Source organism: Rattus norvegicus, chromosome 1, assembly GCF_021556685.1.
Source record: "Rattus norvegicus strain SHRSP/BbbUtx chromosome 1, alternate assembly SHRSP_T2T, whole genome shotgun sequence".
Taxonomy (NCBI): Eukaryota; Metazoa; Chordata; class Mammalia; order Rodentia; family Muridae; genus Rattus; species Rattus norvegicus.
Genome location: NC_141534.1, coordinates 30,502,837 through 30,516,213, shown reverse-complemented (window position 1 = coordinate 30,516,213; position 13,377 = coordinate 30,502,837). Strand labels below are relative to the sequence as shown.

General features: G+C 45.7%; 1 protein-coding gene across 5 annotated transcripts in view; it reads right to left on the bottom strand.

Moving 5' to 3' along the window:
- The window catches only part of Cep72 (centrosomal protein 72), a 29,942-nt gene that overhangs the window by 1,717 nt on the left and 14,848 nt on the right, over positions 1-13,377 (bottom strand). The window contains exons 2-9 of one of the 5 annotated variants that reach the window (XM_087552564.1): positions 11,845-12,066; positions 11,110-11,288; positions 9,631-9,837; positions 8,449-8,576; positions 7,133-7,271; positions 5,448-5,644; positions 3,950-4,076; positions 541-652 (exon numbers count right to left, since the gene is read on the bottom strand). In XM_087552564.1, coding sequence (XP_087408690.1) covers positions 541-652; positions 3,950-4,076; positions 5,448-5,644; positions 7,133-7,271; positions 8,449-8,576; positions 9,631-9,837; positions 11,110-11,233 — 1,034 coding nt within the window. In that variant the 5' untranslated portion in view covers positions 11,234-11,288; positions 11,845-12,066. Of the gene's footprint in view, positions 1-540; positions 653-3,949; positions 4,077-5,447; positions 5,645-7,132; positions 7,272-8,271; positions 8,577-9,630; positions 9,838-11,109; positions 11,289-11,844; positions 12,067-13,377 lie in introns of those variants that run through there. The other 4 variants (XM_087552553.1, NM_001400076.1, XM_087552535.1 and 1 more) reach the window with 4 other exon arrangements.

Below are 13,377 nucleotides of genomic sequence, written 5' to 3'. Positions count from 1 at the left end.
ACAGCTGCTCCGATGACCTGCTCTCTCTCAGGCACTTGCCTCCTTCCCAGAAGACGCTTCCTCAATACAGCCAGGGTCTGCCTTGCCCATGTTAACATTCCTACTCCCCCTTTCACTACTCATACAGCAACAAGTAGAAAGATGATGTCCATGTTTGTAAGTGAACAACCATGACCTCCAGTGATGGGAAAGCACATGCTATAGTGGAAAGCACATGGCCCAGGGGAGCAGAACACTGGACCAGACTTCACCAGCTCTAACATGTACTCACCCCTCAGATTCTAGTCCATACTCCCTGGCTCATACATGTCTTGGGTTGCTCCTGGGTCTCAGGTTAAACACTTTTCAGGTGTACCTCAGAGTACATTCCTTACAGTCATCATCATATCTCATTTTTTACCAAGGGAATGTTCACTCATGTTGAAAGTCAATGTGGCAATGCCTATGGGCCCTGAACACCAACTCCTGACAGATACTGTGTTTCTTAGTGCCTCCCACCCTGTGTCTCAGCCTCCCCCCGTGACCCACTCAGGCAGGGACCTGTGGCTCTCTTGAAGCATCTGTGTGAGCTCCTGGATCTTGTCATAGTGCGCCACGTGTTGCTTCAGCTCCATAACTTCCCCAGAGAGCTGCTTCATACTTGTCTGAAGTCCTGAGGAAGACAGGAAGTAGTATTGTGTAATGATGTTCATCTACACATTTTGATCATTCTGGTTTAAATTAAAGCCAGAGAAAGAATATTAGAGACTCAAAGATGGGGGTGAAGAGTATCAGGCAACATCTGTTTCCCTCTATGGGAGCTAATACCCCTGTTACCTATACCTGATACCCTAAAGCTGGTACCAGCAGATTCCTCCACTGGATCTGCCTTCAGAGTCTCCCCTTTCTTCAGGAAGAAATCTACACTCATTCACAAGGCAGCCTGTGATTTAGGGAGAAGCAGTCTAAACTCTATGGTGGCCACAGATCTGATGACCCACCGATTCCTCCCTACCAGTGCTAGAGCCAGTGCTTCTTCCAATCTATCTGATTCTGATCTATTTCTGTGTTTCCAACTCAAGGGAGGAAAGCAGTACCTTTTATTAGCTTCCTACATCTAAACAAAGGATCCAGATAAACCTACATGTAGACACACGGCTGTGAAACCATATAGCATCAGTAACATCAACAAAGCCAGAAGGCAAAGTATGGCAAAGGACAACAGTGACACTAGTATAAGGTCCTTCTCACCAGTCAGCACAACGCAAATGTCTGTGCCGATCTCAGTCAAGGCAACAGCCTCCCCGAGAGCACAGGTGAAAGGGATTCTGAGGAGATAGCAGTAGCCTGGTCTCAGGGCCTCCCGGGAACCTCACATTAACCAAATATCAAGGGAAGCCAGATGAAAACTAAAAGCCCACAGGAGTCTCATGTCCCTAACCCAAGGAACTAGGCCAAGTCCCAGAGGTATGGTAAGTGCATGACATCTATGTCTACGTGGACAGTTTGTCATCAGTGGGGCATCTGACAGATACAATGTAGAAGATCTCAAAGGACCCACTTCCTGGGTTAGTGTCGGGGCTGTGGTAAATTAGGTGAAGGTTTCATCTTGTTAGTGAGGGGGAGACCAGGTGTTCCATGCAGTTAAGGGCTGGACAGCCCAGTCTGTTTAAAACATGGTCCTCTCTGGGAAAAGCCACTTCTACAGGGGGGTGGGGGGACTGAGCAAAACACGACTACAGAAAGAAGGAAGAGAGGACAAAAGTTTCCCGAAAGGAGCAGTTGTATTTTATCAGCCATATAGCCAGAGAAGGGGTTGTGGCCTATCTTTCGAAGGAAATCCTGAAGGACAAGTGTCATGAAAAACGAGTGACAGAAAACTCTTGTTGCCGTAAGAGAAGTGTAAAGAGTCCTAGCTTCTGAGAGTCAGGTCCACAGAGCAGATTTGACCCATACACCAATTCAAATTAAGTAAAACAAACAGAAAATGACACAAGAAATAAAGAGCAACCTGAACCAGAATTACAGAATGTCAGAAAACTCATGCTACCTTAAAAGTGAAGACAAAGCTAGAAGGAAAAAAAAAGCCAAGACAATAAAAGTAATGTCTCACAGAAACGACCAGCATGCACAATTAACCCTGAGGACCCAGAGTGGCATGCATACCTTGCTGGTAACAACAGCTCTGTGGTGATTTGAACAGGTATGGCCTCCACAGACTCATGTGTTTGAATGCTTGGCCCACAGGGAGTGGCACTATTAGAGGTGTGGCCTTGTTGGAGGAAGTGTGCCACTGTGGGCGTGAGTTATGAAGTCTCCTATGCTCAAGCTGTGCCCAGTGTGCAGTCTTCTTCTTCTGTCTATGGACCAAGATATAGAGCTCTCAACTTCTTCTCTAGCACCAGATCTATCTGCATGCCACCATGCTTGCTGCCATGACAACAATAGACTACATTTCTGAACTGTAAGCTAATTCCAAACTAAATGTTTTCCTTAGTAAGAGTTTCTGTGGTTTTATTGTCTCTTCACAGCAATAAAACTCTAAGACAAGCTCTCAATATGGATCTAAACCCACCTCACAAGATCTTGGGAACCTAACCAACTACCCAGGGCGAGTGAAGTCACGGATCTTGAAGGAAAACTGACAACCACTACTTTGCCAAACCAGCATAATCTCTAATGATACTGTAAATATCCGTCCTCATAGTTACAGATAAGTGCAGTCCTCACTCCTCATCAAGGAAATGCCTCTTTGCAACAGAGGGAGATCACAGAAAACAACCACCAATCCAAATGCAAAGACGTAGCACTCATTCCCACAAAACTAGTCACCACACTTAAGTTCCCAGAAACACCGTGGAAGAGGAGGATGGAGAGGGTGGCGGGGGTGGGGGGGTGGGGATGGGGAAAGGATCTGGGGGCTTCCTGTGAGACTGAAGCTACAACCCTAAAGTCTCACCAACATGGCTGCCTAAATATGAGCGGAACAGACATGCCTATGTGGGTGGGGGAAGGACCATGAAACTTCAACTCTATACAGAGAACTACAGTCAACTAAGAAATGCTGGAAGTGGGAGAAACTCTTCCCCAGGGAAGAGCACTCTAATTGGTTGCCCAATACCAAATGGTCAGCCTTGAAAACATACAAGTAGCCTGAGCAGGTTACATTTAGGAATGTATATGTGTGTGTATACACACACACACACACACACACACACACACACACACACACACACACTACATATGCATATATACATGTAGCAACAATTAATGGAAAAAAGAGGCCACGAATTTGAAAAAGAGTGGTAATGGAGGGTCTGAATGGAGAAAAGGGAAGGGACAAATGATATAATCTCAAAAAGAAAAGAAAGAAAAAAGATGGGATGGTATCTGAGGAATAATATTCCCCAAACAACAACAAAGAAAAACAAATAAAAAAAAGTACTAATTAGAAAGAAAAAGAAAACAAATAACTCTTATCATTCAACAAAACAGCCCAATAAGAGCAAGCAGAAAGAGATCTGAGGAGACACTCGGCCCAGGAGTCAGACCTGGGTAGCGCTCCTCCCTGTGGTGCTAAGGAGGCAGTTACGTCCCGGCCCTCCCAAAACACAGATGACCACCCTAGGCATCTGAACCTGACTTTTCTTAAAGCTGAAAAACAAAACAGCCCAAAAAGTGAAGAAAGAAATGAAAATTATCTGGACTTGAAAGAAACAGTGAACACAAGCAGCTGCCCAGACACCTGCTTTTTCTGGAAAGCAGAAAAGTCAAGATCCTGATGGCAGTGGAAATGGCCAGACGAGGAGCGACCTCCACATACCACCCCAGAGCAGCTGCCATAGGCAGCCCTAACCCTACTCAGGCAGTGTTTACTGATTCAACCTTAACACAGAGTGACTCAGAATGATGTCTGCCTCCCGCGTTCATGAACACTCAGGTTTAGCAAATGGCGTGCATAGCTACTGACCGGTGATCTGCAGACTCAGTGCACCTGACGTGTCTGCGTGCTTCACTTCCTGTTTCACATTGTACAGAAGAGATTTCAAGTTGTCATTCTCTTCCAATGAGTTGTCCAAATGTTGTCTCAATGTGTCCTGGATAGACAGGTGAGATTTAGTACAGCTAATGAATGAATGAAAACTCTGGAAGGTCACCGTAAAGTTTTACTTTTCATATTATAATTCTGAATTACAACACAAAACAAAAATCACACTCAAAAGCATATTATCCCACCTGCAGGCTACCCCAGTCTGACCCACTTGAAGGGGGAGAACACAAGGAAGGGGGGAGGTAGGCAGGGTATGCACCACAGGAATTCAGGTGTAATATCAGAGGAGCAATGGCTCATAGAGGAGAATGGCTCCTTATTCTCCATAGGATCCCATTGTCACAGCAGATCCTGGGGCCTCTATACTATTGTGTTCTTGGCATCCTTCCTGTGGGACTCCATTATGATCTGGGTCTTCAGTCCACAAGGATGGGGGATTCCATCAGCTGCCCCTAATTACAAGTAGGAGCTGAGGCCCGAGTCCTTTAGTATCTTTGCACACAGGGAAAACGCTGAACGTAAGCTGGGGCATTAAGACTGAGACATAAGAGCGATCAAAGCTCCCATCAGAGCAGTAATGGTAGTTATTGCAAAGGTGGTGCAAGTCATCAGGTTTCTCAGAGGTGACCCATGCACGCCACCTACAAAGGTTCCCACAGCACCGATCCCTGCACCTTCCCACAGTTCCTACACCTGCTTGCAGCTCATGCACCAGCACACACACTCGTAAAGGTCTGGGCTCTAGACAGGCTGGGCTGGGAAAGGGGAACTAGCATTTCACCAAAACCCAAGCCCAGTCTGCAGCGGGAAAGTGGTGAGTTTAATATACATGTGGCAAGCCTGCCCTCACACATGGATGCCCACCAGGCTGGGATGCCTTCTGTTTAAAGGCTGACTGCCAGACCCCACACCCGTTCTCTCCACCCACCCATTCTGCATTTGATGTAAACCATTAGCATAAACTTAAAAGAAATGAGAGCACCCCAAAACTTTAAATACAATATAACCCCACAAGAATCAGTCAGCTTAGATGCCAGGTCTAAGTTTGTACAGTTCTCTCTGGATATACCAACTGGTGTTAGAGAGTCCCCTAGACTCGGACGAAACCATCAAATGCACCTGGTTGGTGCAGAATGAAGACAAAGACCACAGATGACCCAGTTATTTGGAACCTTAGAGAGCGGGACTAAGAAGCCCAGGCAACCGAGAGACTGAATATGGTCCATTGCTTCGTCCCCACCTCTTCCATCCACACCCTGGAGAGAGCACCAGGCAAAATTCTGGCAATGAGCAGCAGTACCATCATAGGCTCACTGTTTTCTGGGACTTGGGTATGAAACAGTCAGATGGAGCTCTGGGGGTCAGACCTGTCTCTCCCCTGCCCCAGCAACAACCACAGACAGCAGAGAGCACTCACCAGCTCCCTCTTTGTGTTGTTGAGCTCTGTCGTCACCTTGGTCACCGCAGCAGCATACTGCTGATGCTGCTCCGTAAGGCGGCTTTGCAGAGCCTTGTTCTCCAGAGACAGGTACCCAACTCCTTCCTTCTCAAGTGCTGAACCGTCCCGCGCTGCGGTGAACTCTTGAAGAGATGACAAAACTTGCCTGGCCTGAGCTAGGAGTCAAAAGGAAATACTGTTAGTGTATCACAGCTCAAGGAAGGAATACAAACAGGGAAAAAAAAAAGCTCATTCAATTGCTCGATGACGAGAAAGCATAAAGAAAACGCATAAAGGAACAGAGACACTGGCACCTTGAAATCACCTTGCTTGGTTCCCAATAATGTACAAAAAAGGCAACTGGCAAGAGAAGTTAGCCACGTCAGAAAGATGTGGTAAATGTATGGTAGCTTGGCCAGCGAACTCCAACACGGCAGCTACATCATGGACATCACAACTACCATGGGCCATTTCTGCTGCAACAACACACTGGCCCTGATTAAAGACTAGAGGTACAGCCATCAGAATCCAGTACTACAGTTCCCAGGGTTTCTGATCTAGGAGCAATTGAGGGAAGTGGTCAGGAACTATGTTGGCTACTAAAGTCAACCTGACACAAGCTGAAGTCATCTGAAAGAGGGAACCTCAATTAAGAATATGCCCTATAAGATGGGCTGCATTCTTGTAGGCATTTTCTTAATTAGTGATTAATAGGGGAAGGCCCCGCTCATTTCAGGTGTGGCCACCGCTGGCCTGGTTGTTCTGATTCTGTAAAAAAGCAGACTGAGGGGCTGGGGATTTAGCTCAGTGGTAGAGCGCTTGCCTAGGAAGCGCAAGGCCCTGGGTTCGGTCCCCAGCTCTGAAAAAAAGAACCAAAAAAAAAAAGCAGACTGAGCAAGCCATGAGGAGCAAGCCAGTCAGCAGCCCCCTCCATGGCCTCTGCATCAGCTCCTGCCTCCAGGTTCCTAATCTGTCTGAGGTCCTGTCCTGACTTCCTCTGCTGATGAACTGTGATGTGGAAGAGTAAGCTGAACAAACCCTTTCCTTCCCAAGTTGTTTTGATCATGGTGTTTTATCAGAGCCGCGGTAACCCTGACTCACAGGAACCATGGTAGGCAGTGGCTTAGGCAGCTCACTGCTGATGGACGTGGCCCCCAAAGGACACTGACATGTAGTCCAGGCTTCTGGAGAAAGCAGCCACTGCCCAGGTTCAGAGCAGAACACTGCATGAGGAACCTTGGCATGCTCTCATTCTCTATCTCCAGTATGCAAAAGAAAATGAATTGAGACCTCAGTAGGCAGACAATCCCATTGGGTTTCGATCACATCCCTGAAGCTCTGTGAATCCAAGGCTCTGTACTCAACTAGATGCACATAGAGAATCAGAAGGCAGGAAAGAGGTCCCCAGCCTTCCAAATGCCCATAAGAAGACAGCAGAGACCAACACTCCACATGGCATTTGTAGCACTGCCAGGTGGTAGCCGTAGTCACAAAGCACTCCAGCCACCAAGAAGGGCAGCAACACTAGGGAGGAAGGACATGTAATAAAACGTGTAACACTCACAAGAGGATATCTATTAGTTAACATGGGATAATTATTCACTTCCCTAGAACGTCAGCTTGTGTGAATGTTGAGAGCCCCAAACCTAGCTGCCAGGACTCACCGAGGAAAGCCTCATTGCCATGCAGGGATCCACTGCCACTCGAGCACCTGTCTATCAGGTCGAGGAGCGCCTCCAGAAGTGCCATTTCCAGAGTGGACCTTCGCTCAGGCGCCGCTGCCGAGCAGAGTTTAGGAGACAGCTACGAAGAAGACACAATGATGAAGACTGGCTTTAAGCTGGCAGCTCACTGCAAAAGCTAGGTCTCTAATACAACATGCCAGGGTCTAAAATCCTTGTCTCCATAATAGAAGGAGCCCATGCCCAGGAGCTGAGAACAGGAGACACCCATCTGTGAAGCTAGCTTCTCGTGAGGCTGTAACAGCATAGAAATCCCCTCCCCCATTTCCCTTATTTCCCTTAGTCCAGAACCTAAGAACAGGCTGCAAATAGACAGGGTCACATCACATGAAAACAGCCCCCAGAACTATAGTCAGAGGCATTAGCCAACTGTTTCTAGCTTGGTCCACAAATCGCATAGCCAACTTTCCTTGTTTTTGCCTCAGTTCCAGTTTAGGACCAATCAAAGAATCAACCATCTTGAAGGCCCTCTGGCTTCTAAGCCAAATGGCTCTACCTCCTAGACTTTTCCCTGTTTCCAATTCAAAAGGCTATGGTAAATCTCCATTTTCCCCATCCTGCTCCAGCAGTTTTGAGTCAGTATGGCCTGCTCTCAACTTGGTGGGTGGACCCTGAGTCTCAAAGCCTCCAACTGGGTCCAGCTGGCTGCTACTGAGACAAGGGAGTAGTTTCTGGAGTCTCTGGGTCCTTTCCTGTGGGAGAACTCTTAGTTCTCCAATTAGGAATGAATTCCTCAGAAACCATAAAGTGTATTTCCAGGATTCCTCCCTCATGACAGTTGTTGACGACTTAGCCTGCCATAAAGCCTACTTCCAACTTTGGACACAAATGTAAATATGGGGAAATCACCCCTACTATGAAGCTGGGCTTGCCTCAGAACCAGAGCACAAGATCAAGCATCAAGAGAGTTGTTTTAAAGCAACATTCACTGTGGGGGTCACAATTTGTACTGAAAATATAAGATACGGCAAGCAAGAGACCAAACAACTGTGCTGCTAAGACACACGTAACGGGAATAAGGCAGGTCTCCAGTTGCTGACCCCTCTGCTACAGCTGCTCACCACTCTGGGGTCACTTGTGCCATGAGATGTCCGCTCTTCAGCCTCCAAAGCCTCAGAGTGAGACAAGGCCACCTGACTCTGGCCCTCCAAGCCATCCTGTCTGCTTAGACTGTCCTCAAGGCTGGAGGGCACGTCAGCCCTCTCTAGGAAGCTCAAACACTCCCGGTCTGAAGGCACCTGGAATCTCCCCCCAGGCATCCTTCGCTTCCTGTACTTTTCAGGGACAGGCAAAGGATTTACTATCTTTTGTGATGGCAAAGTTGACTTCTGAGAAGATGAAGCACAGTCTTCAACATCCACAGAGTCTGGAATACAGAGAAAGCGAGCAGAGCCCTTATTAGACTGAATTCTCTAGGATCTGGAGGCTGGTTTTATAATTTTAAAAAGTACGTCCACAGTGTGAATGTGTGTCCACCAAACATGGAACCAACAGATGTGTATCTATATGTGTGTGATACACACACACACACACACACACACACACACACACACACACACACACACACACGAGGAAGAGGCAGGAGGAGGTGAAAGGAGGGAGGTTCATGTGGTAAAACATGGATTTTGAGAAGACTCTGGACAAAGTGGACAAAACTCCATTCTTGTTACGTACGGGCTTTTGTCGGTACTTGGTCTACTCAGCTCATACAGAATAGATGTCAACAAAGTTCTCTAGACAACATCACACACGTGTGTTTCCCACATATTAAATAGGCCTGGATAGTGAAATGACATGGGAGATCCCATGCATTTATTCACTAATACCCTCTGGAAGGGGCAGACACACTCTTGTCCAGGGAAGAACAATGACAGTGGTGAAGACACTGAACAGGACCATGACCCTGCCTTAGCCACGGTCCAGGACTCTGAACAGCCATATTACCTGACCACTGTCCATCTGAAGGCCTCACAAATGTGACCCAAACAAGCGCCTCAAGATAGCAGGTTCATTTATGGGGGAAGTTTTGATACTTACACTGTAGATGCTCATGGTACTCTCAATTAACTTATTTAATCTTCCTCATCTTTGGTATTAAAAATCTAACTACTATCAGGAGCTTAGCCTGTGTATTTAGAAGAAAACATGTCTATAGGACTAAAGAGGGATAGGAAGAAATGTGAGAGGCAGAGAAAGAGGGTGTGTGCACAATGGAAAAATACCAAAAAATTTCCAAACTAGCAATCCAAAATACCGGTGTGTGATAAATTCTGATGTGCTAAATCCTTTCCAAAGATAATTTAGAACTTCATAGGTATAAAGACATCAGAAAAGATTTCAGAGTTGTAGCAAACACTGTGAATAATGTATAAATACTAACTTGGAAAGGCGGCTGAATGCTGGCAGGACTGAGTGATTACCTGGCTGTGAAGCGATGCGGGCATGCTGCACATGCAGATGGCAGGCCTCTGGCAGGCCATGCTGTGGGGGGAGCTCCCCACAGAGCTGGTCCTGTGGGGAATGACCTGGACACCCTCTGGAGGTGACTTTCTTCTTCTCATGGCCTCGCCTCGCTGAGTCCCCACATTGGTGCTGGATGGACAAAGGACTCAACAGATGTCTGGACTCTATTTTATTAAAAACATTTTAAGTTTTACTTCGTTACATTTTAGGTTTGTGAGAGCAATGTAATCTATAAAATATACTTTCTTTAAATCAATTAAGTAAGACAAAAAAAATACTGAGTAGTTAATATAGCAGTCAACACTGCAGTGAGTTCCAGATAGTTCTACAGGAGGAAAATGGCAGTGTTCAACAGTGGCAAGACTCAGTACCAAGTAACTACGATGGGATGGCGGTGTATAGAAGACAGAATTTACAGTCTGGGCAATAGATGCAAATCAACTGCCTCAACGAGTGCCCGGAGTGATTACTCAATGTCTCTCTTCACAGATGCTCAGAGAACCTGGAAGTGCGAGAGGCCGTGACCACTGGTCAGTACTCTCAGACCTCTGAGCACTGACCCCAACTGTGGCCTGTGAATAAACCTGGGTAGTCCTTCTATGGCCTGGGATGGGAAAAGGTCTAGATTAGGACATAATAAAGCATGTTCTACTATAGAAAAAGTATCTAATTCTTTGAAGTGCTGTTAGGAATGTGAAAAGGGAATCAATCAGTGGAGTGAAAGAAAGGTCTTACATCCAAACTCCACATTTGTATGATTCAACACCAAAAAAAGAAACAGCTATTAAACAGGGAGGGAGACTTTAAAGTATCACAAGAGAAGATCCAGATGGCCAACACTGCATTAGTACCTGTCAGGAAAAGGCAAGTCAAAACGGTAACACACCCACACACGCATGAGAGGAACCGGGGTTAAGACTGAGGACAGCAGTCTTGGGAGATTATGGCTTAGGAGCTGCTGGTCCTAGCTAGCATGAGTGGCTCTGGGAAACTCATCATAGAGTACAAGACATTAAATTAGAGCTTATGAGCAAGTTTCTGGTGAAAGGCAGTCCTTAGATTGTGCACATCAAGTTCACAGGCTTTGAGAAGTTCTGGGAGCCTGGTAGGAATTGTGCCTAACCAGGTTGCTGAGCACGGGCATTTCAAGAGAGCCAAGTAGCTGACTGTTCCTCACAGTGCTGTAGCTAGTTCTAGCTGTCTTGTTTAAATCAGACATTTTTTCCCCTATGCTCTGAGAAAGAATGAAATTCAAACAACTACAATTATGACTAGACAACTTAAATCCATTAACTTAAATCCCATTACAAAGGGGAACCTTTGTAATTCCAGAGCTGAAATACTAGTATCCAGATTTAACACTGTAAGCATCATAAATGTATGCTCAAGCCAGGGCCTATCTGACCCCTGGGCCTTTACTGTGCTGTGATGCGCACCCTGGGCATAATGGAGGTCAGCGTCATGTTCCTTCTGGCTGGAGCTCATGTTCCCAGGAGGATTGCTTAGGTCCCATTCACACTCGGCAATAAGGTTCAGGACAGCCTCATCGTCAGCATCCATGACCAAGCACTTTTTGGCTGAGGTCTCAGTACATCTGTTTCTGAGGTGGTGTGGTCTGCAAGGGAAAAGGAAACTTCTCAGTGTCCACAGGTCTATGTATACTCCCAGCCTAGGATGGCTCTCATTATAAAGTAACCTGGAAGAGCGACTTACCTAGCACAACTGGCAACCATTAATGTCATGAGATGCCCCCAACCCTAATGACCCAGCATTAAACAGAAGTCCACTAGAAATAGCTAAAAAAAAAAGTAAGTTCTAGACTGTTCCTCCATTCCTACAATCTTCTAACAGGCTAAAATTCAACTTGTTCTTTTCTTGACACATTCCCAAGAAATATATGTGATCAAGAAACTTAAAGGACTGCAGTGTTCCTGAAGCTTATATTTACAGCTGAGCAAGGCATGCATAACATAGCCTTTAACTTTCTGATTCCATATATGTATGGCAACCTTTGACTAATCACTAATCAACAAGCTAACTGAACTGAGACTTCAGAAGTCATATACAACAAAGAAGAAAATTCACAGAAATTGTTCAGAATTGCCATCAAACAATGACAACTTTAATGATCAAGAACAAAAATACATTCAACTGACTAGAGAGAAACTGACCGACTTCCAGAGATGCTTCCAAACTTGTTATCCAATATGTCCAGTTGTTAACTAAAACCAAAAGGGATGCAGAGAAACAAGAAGGTACAGACTTGCAGGGCAGTGGTGGTGCATGTCTTTAATCCCAGTACTCCGGTGACAGAAGCAGGCAGATCTTTGAGTTTGAGGCCAGCCTGTACTACAGAGTGATTTCCAGGACAGTCAGGGCTATACAGAGAAACCCTGTCTCAAAACAAAACAAAACAAACAAAACAAGAAGAAGGTACTGACTACAAAAGAAAAATGAGAACAAAAAACAAAAAACAGACAACCCCACTGAATTCAGAAATTACTTGACCAAGTCTAGACATTATAGATTTCTAGACAAAAATCTTGTTCAACGAGCTGCAGGGAAACTGAAAAAGAACTAGAAGAAAATAAAAGAACAAGGTTCACTAAGTGGAGAGTATTAACAATGAGTACAAATTGCCAAAACAACCAAGATGGACAGCATCTTTAAATGGTATTGGGGAAAGTGTGCATCATCTATACATAGAGGAATAAAACTTGACTCCTTTCTCTGATCCTGTTCACAAATCAATTCCAGATGAATCAAACATCTCAATGCTAGACTTTTTTTTTTTTTTTTTTTTTTTTGTGGTTCTTTTTTTCGGAGCTGGGGACCGAACCCAGGGCCTTGCGCTTCCTAGGCAAGCGCTCTACCACTGAGCTAAATCCCCAGCCCCTCAATGCTAGACTTAAAACTGAAACTTCTACAGGAAAGAGTAGGGGGCACACTCCAGGATACAGCCTCAAGTAAAAGGCTTTCTGAATAGGACAGTGGTCACCCAGGAAATGGACTAACAATCAACAAGTGGGACTTCATGAAATTCAAAGCTTATGCGTTGCAAAGGTAACTATTAATCTACTGTAGAGGCAGCCCAAAGAATGGGGAAAGATGTTTATCAGCTACATGTCTGACAAAAGACTAGTAATCCCAGAACTGGGGAGGCAGAGATAGATGGCTTCCTGGGGCTAGCTAGCTAGCCAGACTAGCCTACCTGGGGAGTTCCAGGCTCGTGAAACATGGGGCGAGACTGTTGACTGTTTTTCTCCTTCAGAAGTGTGTGCATCGCCTTCTAGCACTATAAACACTCGCCAGTAGGACAGATTTTCCTGGACAGGGCCAATTTGATTTCTCCATGTAGTCTGGATGTAGTGTCTTAGCATCAGACTTGGGACGGTAATGAGAATACGAGACTGCAGAGTGCTCACCTCTAAAATGGACAATATGTCCCACCCCCTCACCCCAAGTGTTAGGGGTCACCATGGAAGAAGGGACAAAAAGAGTCTAAGAACTGAAGGTAGTAAATGTCAGATATGACAGTGCTGTTTCACATGGGAACTCAGTGGACATGACCGTGTACAAGACCTGCATCAGATCAGGCCTGCCAAGATACCAGCAGGTACGAGAGGAGTTCATCTGTCTTGAGTAGCTATTGGCAACTGATAGTTGCTAGAAGAAAGTCATTTTTCCTCAAGGATGTGGCCAGA